Source organism: Cnephaeus nilssonii (genome assembly GCF_951640355.1).
Source record: "Cnephaeus nilssonii genome assembly, chromosome: 15".
Classification (NCBI taxonomy): Eukaryota; Metazoa; Chordata; class Mammalia; order Chiroptera; family Vespertilionidae; genus Cnephaeus; species Cnephaeus nilssonii.
This window is the reverse complement of record NC_137086.1, coordinates 61,472,389-61,480,320: the sequence shown is the minus strand read 5'-3', so window position 1 is coordinate 61,480,320 and position 7,932 is coordinate 61,472,389. Positions and strand designations below refer to the sequence as shown.

Sequence of the window (7,932 nt, the reverse complement as noted above, 5' to 3'; positions counted from 1 at the left end):
GTGCTGGGCGAGCCCTCCTACCTGCCCAGCTTCGTTCTTACACTTCCCAATGCAGGGCCATGGGTCTCCCAGCCACATCCCGCCTGCAGAGGCAGCGCCCACCTGCCCTGAGGGACGCTGCGGCCAGGGAGCCACTGCATGGCTGTCTTGCTCTGAGCTTGTAACAGGCACAGACCCCTCTGAGCACGAAGCTCGATGCCCTATTGTAACAGAGGGGGCAGATTCAAGGACCACAGGAATGGTGTTCAGACCCTGCTTTTTCCACCAGGAAGCAATAATGACAATAATGGTGATGGTGGCCTCACTGTTTACTTTGAATACATCTGGAATCTATAAGGTATGAAATCAGGCCCTAACCATAGTCCTCTCCCCACTGGTTAGGTGGTCCCAGTAGTGAGTGAGTGACCTCCTTCCCCCCAATAATTTGAAATGCTGCTTTTCCCACGATCTAAAGGCTTCCAGGGAGGATATCTGGGACGGGTTTGGGCTTTCGATTCTGTCCCATTGACTGTGGAATGCTGGGACCCGTGCACACTGTTGTCATTTTTGTGGCTTGGTGAAACCACTTACTTATCCAGAGGGCATGTCCTCGGCATTATCCTTCTGTTTACAAGAGGTTCCATCTGAACTTCAGGATAATTTTGTCACATTCCCTTAAGAAAAACACAATACCCACTGGGTTTGATGGAATTGCATTTAACTCTAGAAACAACTTTGAGGAGAAGTAACACCTTTGGGGGTTGCCTCTTCCTTTTCAGGACCCAGAGGCGGGCGGGCTCCCTTTGCGGGCCTCAGATGGTCCTGGTAAAAGGCCCTGTGTGTCCTCCCTTTTAAGCGCATTCCTCCCGTTTCCTGAAGCGAGAGGCTAGTGTGAGGAAAGCCTTGATAATCGAGGGTAGGACTTGGCTCCACAGCCCCCGACAGCCCTCGCTCCCCGGTTGAGCAGAGGACAGAGGAAGGCTGGGCCAGGTGAACCTGGCCTCACTGGGCAGGGGGCTGCTCAAGACCCTCCCCGTGTTAGGAATCTGAGTTCATCCCAGAACCTAAACCACAGCCGTGCAGAAGTTGGTTTCAGCCTCCGACTCCAACAGAGGGTGCTCCCTGCAGCCATTCCCTCCTCCCTTTCCACGCTCTGCGTTCCAGCAGCTCGTCAGTGCCCTGGCCGGCCTGGCACTCGGCCTTCTGGCACATGACCTCACGAATATTCCCAGCCCCCAGTGGATATTTTCCCTTTTTACAGACACAATACCTAAGGCTCAGAAAGTCTCAGGAACTTGCCTGGGGCACACAGCTCATTAGCAGCACAGGTGGGGTTCAGAACCAGAGCAGTTGGACTGTCCCAAGACACGGAACCCTGAGGTCTGGAGGTTTTTGTGAACAGGAGCAGGGAGACCCAAGTTCCTCATCTGTGCTCAGGGCTGCAAAGTGCCTGCGTTCCCTGAGCAGTCTGCAGCCTCCCATGACACCATGCTGTAAGGTGCTGACAAGAGCCTGCTGAAATCCGATGAGGTGCAGAGGAGTGATGGGGAGGGGACTCTGCCACCATATAGGCACATCTTTATCAAGCCAGTCACAGCTTCTGTGTCTCGGTGTCCCCACCTATAAAGTGGCTGTGCTAGACTCCAGAGGCCCACGGTGCTGAGCAGAACAAAGTGAGAAATGAGCTTCCCCACAAACCACAGCCAACCGTGTGTGTGAGCTTGTGAGAGCATGGATGTGCGTGTGAGTGTGTGTTATGTTCAGTGTGAGTGTATGAGAATGTGCATGTGAGACTGTGTGTATGAATTTGACTATGAGAGTGTATAGTGGATTGTGTGTATGTGTGTACATGTGGAACTATGCAACTGTGTGTGAGTGCATGTGTGCATGAGTGTGAGTATACACCCCTCTGTGAGGTTTGAGGTCTGTGTCCTGCTTGCTCCCATGTTCCAGGGCCCAGAGCAGTGTACGGCAGGACCCGTGCTCCGCAGACATCAGCCCCAGAGACCAGCACGAGCCACCTGATCACAGACACTCCTGATGCCCAGAGAGGGGCTTGGGCTGTGACGCGTTCAAGGCCATACAACCAGTCAGTGCCAGGCCACACTACCTCTGCCCAACCCCCCCACCCCTCCCACTCCAGCCCCACCCAATTCACACGTGGTGTGATGGAAGTGACACTTCCTTTCATGAAAAGTCACCTGCTGAGAGCACTGTGTCAACTTAACAATAATGGTACCAGCAGCCCGAACAGCCCGCAGACACGGCCCCATCCTTTTGAGATGTGTGGCTTGTCCTCAGCTTCAGCTGGAGCCCATACAAAGGCAGCCTTTGAGGCAGCCAGTCCACCGCGTGGCCCAGGAGCCTGCCGAGTCCTGTGCGGCACTGCCCCAGGGGGCAGTTTCTGGAGGGCTGCTCTCCAGCCAGCACTGAGGACAGACAGCTGGACATGGACCCCGAAGGCTCAGCGTGCAGCTTCTGCCACAGCCTTGCCTCAGTGTCCCAGCTGGGGACAGGCCTGCCAGCTGCTGGCTCCAGCATGACAGCCTGGAGAGCATACAAGGGAGGGGCGTGGGGCACCGAATGTGGGACCACCTCCCAGGCCCCATCAGGACGGGGTCCCTCTTAGCAGCTCTGCCATGTCCTGGGGCCCTATTCCAGGACAGGGCTGCATCCCCAGGCCCCTGTCCCCCGTCTGGGTGACATCTGATGAGAACAGTTGCAGCTCCAGCCCCGGCCTGTTTCCTGTGCCCGCGAGAACCAGAGCAGCCAGGGGCTTGTCAAGTCGTGGCCAACAGGACAGGCACAGCCTGACCCCGCGGGAGGTGCGGGCTATCCCAGCCAGCCGACCGGTCTCCCACGGGAGACAGGAGACAGGGGAGGGAGGGGCAGGCTGGGGGGGGGGGGGCGCTGTCCTCCTCATTGCGGGACCCCGGTGGTCTCCAGGCTAAATCAAAGGAGGGGTGTCCCTCCGAGGCCTTGGAGTGGTCTCTGCGACTCCAAGTTCCTAGCGGCGACAGGTCCCCGGGCTCGCACCGACTCTGGAACTCCGCGGGCCGGCCTTCTGGCCGCCATCCCCACCCCTCCCGTGCCCTGCAGGCGCACGGTGGTAAGAAATGTCGGTTCTCCTCCCTTCGACCCGAGACCCTCCCCGCCGGCCGACGACTCCGCAAAGGGACGCGGGCCTGGCCAGCGCGGCGCCTCCGACCCGCACCCGGGGCCCTCGGGGGTCTGCAGGATTGGGGGTGTAGGTGGCGCCCCTTGACGCAGCGGAGGAACCCGATCCCTCCCGGCAGCCCTTCCCCCCGGAGACCCGAGGGGGGTAAAGAGGAGAGAGAACAGGAGAGCGGAGGGCGGCGACCCGCTGGCCGCCGCGGGGACGAGGAGGGTGGACGGGGGCCGGCGGGAGCCCCGGAAAGGAAAGGGGAAAGCGAGAGAAAGGGTGGGCGAGCAGGCGAGCGCCGGGGACCCGCGCGGCCCGGCGGAAAGAGGAACCAGCGATTCTTCAAAGGGCGCCGAGCGAGTTCTTCAAAACCCGCGCAGCGTCACTTTCAGGAAACGGCGGGCGCGGCGGGCAGCGCGCCTCGGACCCGAGCCTTTCCCGGCCGCGCGGCGGGTTCTGAGAACTGGGGCTGGCGGGTAGGGGGGGCGGGGGCGGTGGGGGGCAGGTGGGAGGCCGGGCGGGGGCAGATAGGAGGGCGGGGGCAGATGGGGAGCGATGGAAGTGGGGGGGGTGGCGAGCGCGGACAAATGGGGTCCCGGAGCAGATGGGGGGGGCAGGTGGGGGCGCAGACGGGGGCGGGGAGCGGAGAGACGGCGCGGACAGCTGTCACAACAAATTAGCTGAGGCCAGCGCGAGATTGAAACCGCAGCAGGAAGTGGGATGACAGCGTGAGGACGGTAGTCTCGGTCAGGAGACGGCGAGAAGAGTTTCGAGATAAACGGCCGGGAAGCCCCGCCGCCAGAACTTTCTGTCTTTCCTTTTTCGAAGAGCACACGCCGACACCCGGCCTCCCTCCCGGGCGGGCGGAGGCGCTGGCGCCCCGGGCAGGCTTAGTCCCGGGGCCGGCGGGGTCCCCACGCCCCAGCCCCGCTCCGCTCTGCTCCCCGAAGTGGCGCCCACGCCGCGAGGCCCGGGCAGACCCAGAGCAGCAGCCCCGCGCTCCCCGCGGGCCGCCAGCCCGTTCCCGCCGGCCGCGAGCGGCTTACCCATGGCCCCGCGAGGTCCCGCGGTGCGCCGAGCCCTCCACACGCGCGGCTCCCGAACACCGCGCTCCCGGCGCACTGGCCGCCTCGCCGCCCCGCCCCGGCCGGTCCCGCCCCGCCCCGGCCGGCTCCGCCCCGCCCCGGCCGGCTCCGCCCCATCCCTGCCGGCCCCGCCCCGCCGGCTCCGCCCCGCCCCCAACACCGCACTGACCCCCTCCCCTCTCCGACTCTGGTTGGTGGGTCCGAGTCTCCGAGGAGCAGGGGCCGCCCCCTGAGCCCGGAGTACTCTGGGAGTTGTAGTGTGCTCTCTCTCCAGGCGCCTCACCTTACAGCAGGACCCACCCCCCGCCCCCACCCCCGGAATCACTGCTGCTTGTAGAGGCACATCTGGAGGCTTGGGAAAGTCCTCCTGTCAGCAGACCACTGCGGGGTGGGCGGCGTAAGCAAAGTGCTGTGACTGACTTGAACTGGGTCCAGCTCAACATTGAAGTAGAGGTGGTGAGTGTTAGCTCAACAAGGACCCCAGCCCAAACTAGCAAGTCCTTGCCAAAGCTCTGTGGGGTCCTAGAAATGCCTAGAACAGGAAACCTGCCTTTGGTGGCCAATGTCCACATATGTCATGAAGACAGAGCGTGTCAGCACATGTGCCATGGCCCTTGCTTGGAGAGGTGAGGATGAGGTTTAGTTGGGGGAGGGGGGCCAGAGGAGATGCTGAGCCAGCTGAGGAGGGCAACTTGCCGGCATGTGCACTGGCCATGTGCACATCACAGAAGAGGAAACTGAGGCTCGGGTCTGAGAGCCCTGGTCTCGCAGCACCATCCACAAAAACCAAAAGAGGGAGCAACCCAGTGTCCACTGATGGGTGAATGGGTAAACTGGTGTATATGTAGACAATGTTATGGAATATTACTCAGTTTTAAAAGGAACACATATGATACAACATGAATAAACCTCAAAGACATTATGCTGAGTGAAATAAACGAGACACAAAGGGACAAATACTGTATGATCCCACTTATATGAAGTATTAAAGTCAAATTCAGAGAGACAAATAGTAGAATGGTGATTTGCCAGGGGCTGGGGGAGGGAAAAATGGGGCGTTTAATAAGTATAGTTTTAGTTTTGCCAGATGAAAAAGTTCTGGAGACAGATGGTGGTGATGGTTGCATAACAATGTGAATGTACTTAATGCCACCGAACTGTACACTTAAAAATGGTTAAAGTGGTAAATTTTATGTGATATTTACTTTACCACAATTATGAAAAAGAGCCTAAGGTCTCAGCGTGTGGCCAGCTAGGACTTGAACTTGGTTCCTAACACAAGCACTCACAATTTTTTGTTGATTAGTTTTGAAACAACAGTTCTATGCCTTCCACACCATCACTGTCTTCATTTTATAGGGTAAACTGAGGTTCTGGGAGGTTCATTAGCTCAGTTGGCACAGCTGGTAAGTGGTGGAGCCTGAGCTACACCCAGGCATTGCGGCTCCAGAAGAGGCCTCCTTAACCACTCCCCTCAGGCATCTCTTGGCAGTGCTGGGAATAGAATTAGGATCACGGCCTGAGGAGGAGGAGGAGAGCATAAGGGGGAACCCTGAGCCCTGGTGAGGAAGCGGGGAGCCAGTTAGATGTACAGTTGGTAGCTGGAACTGAGGCCTGGAATACAGGAGCAAGCACAGACTGCAATTACAGATGGCTAAGGAGCCCTCATACCCAGGCATCCATCAACTCTGTTTGCAACTATTTCCGCCCAGCCATCACCCTAAACAAAGGACCTTGGCTGCAGGTTGGAGATCCTGGAGCCCTTGCCTCACTCTCTGGCCCTAGGATGGAAGACCTCTCCAGGCTCAGCCCAGAGTGGGTGACATTGGGGCCTACTACCTCCTAATGGGTTGGATGGGTTGGTTTGTAAGAGGCAGCACCTGTAGATTTGGTAGCAGAAACATCACTGACGATATTTACTAACTGCCCCAAATAGTCATTATAATGGTGATCATGATAAATAGTGCACCCCACTTCCCCATTTACAAGTTGTCCGAGAGAGCTGAGATTGTGGTGGCAGACACTACGATGAAATGCTATCAGAAAGCTTAACAGACTCCTAGTCCTGCCTTCATCCGTTCTATAAAGTTCGATTGCCTACGGTTCGGGATGAAGACCTGGCTGCTGCCCTCCGGGTCAGAGTCTCGACCAACTCCTCCCTCCTGGATTGGATACCCCCTCTTATGAGGAACTCACAACCTTACACAGCAGCAGCTCACCCCACATGGGATGGAGTTATTCTGCCATCCAAACAGCCAAGCACACTCTTACAGACAGTGACTGTTGTGCAAAGCCTCAGCGAGGCAACACTGCTTGTGCCAACCTGGGAACAATAGATCGAAACTTAATTGTCTCCTGAGAAACTGTTTGCAGTAGAAAGTAATTTACAATGGCCAATAAATCTCGCCTAGGAATGACATCTTCGTTTGCTTCCCTAAAGGCATAAACACTTCATTGCTCCAGCCACTAACATACCTCTACTTCCCGCCCACAGCCAGCCTCCAACCACCAGATCCCGCTAGAGAGCAGTTGCCTTGGCCCTTAATGTCTTGGTGTCTCTCCGTATGTCTCAATACACACACACACACACACACACACACACACACACACACACACACAACACATGCCACTAATAAATGCATTCTTCCTATAAAAACATTCAGTCAGTGCTCTCTGGCATCACTCCAAATTCAGTTTCCTCCCTGCCCCAGAGATAAGGACTGTTATCAGATTGGGTGAAATCTTCCAGAATTTTCCCGAGGTGTTTTCATAAATACATGCATCCATGGTGTAGAAAAATATGTAACTTTGTTTTATGAGTACGTATTTTAAAATAAATGATGCCATTGTAATTGTTGCATTCTGCAACTTGCTTTTCCCCCATCAGTATATTTTGGAGATTCCTCCACTTCAGAACACATCTGCTTCTCGAATGAGACAGGCTGTGTGACTTGGTGTGGTTACCACAATGTCTTTATTTAATCCCCCTAAAATGGTGCTTAACCTTTTTTTTTTTTTACACAGTTCTTTTTTTTTTTTTTTAATCCTCACTGGAGGACATGTTTTCCATTGATTTTTTTTTACTAATAAATCTTTGTTCAGATTATTACAGTTGTTCCTCTTTCCCTCCCCATAGCTCCCCTCCACCCCGTTCCCACCCCACCCTCTGCCATTACCCACCCCCCCACACCCCACCCTCTGCCATTACCGCCCCCCCACTGTACTCATCCATAGGTGTACAATTTTTGTCCAGTCTCTTCCCACACCCCTTTCCCCAGAGAATTGTCAGTCCACTCCCATTCTATACCCCTGACTCTATTATATTCACCAGTTTATTCTGTTCATCAGATTTTTTATTCACTTGATTTTTAGATTCACTTGTTGACAGATATGTATTTGTTGTCACTTTGTTGTTCATAGTTTTTGTCTTTACCTTTTTCTTCTTCTTCCTCTTCTTAAAGAATACCTTTCAGCATTTCATAAAATACTGGTTTGGTGGTGATGAACTCCTTTAGCTTTTTTTTATCTGGGAAGCTCTTTATCTGACCTTCAATTCTAAATGATAGCTTTGCTGGGTAAAGTAATCTTGGTTGTAGGTTCTTGCTATTCATCACTTTGAATATTTCTTGCCACTTCCTTCTGGCCTGCAAAGTTTCTGTTGAGAAATCAGCTGACAGTCGTATGGGTACTCCCTTGCAGGTAACT

The 7,932-nt window shown here is 55.3% G+C and overlaps 1 protein-coding gene across 2 annotated transcripts in view; it reads right to left on the bottom strand.

Moving 5' to 3' along the window:
• ARID5A (AT-rich interaction domain 5A) overlaps window positions 1-4,285 on the bottom strand; it is an 11,405-nt gene extending 7,120 nt beyond the window's left edge. For both annotated transcript variants that reach the window (XM_079792591.1, XM_079792592.1), the window contains exon 1: window positions 4,189-4,285. In XM_079792591.1, the coding sequence (XP_079648717.1) occupies window positions 4,189-4,192 (4 nt within the window). In that variant the 5' untranslated portion in view covers window positions 4,193-4,285. The remainder of the gene's footprint in view (window positions 1-4,188) is intronic.
• Between the last annotated feature and the right edge of the window lie 3,647 nt (window positions 4,286-7,932).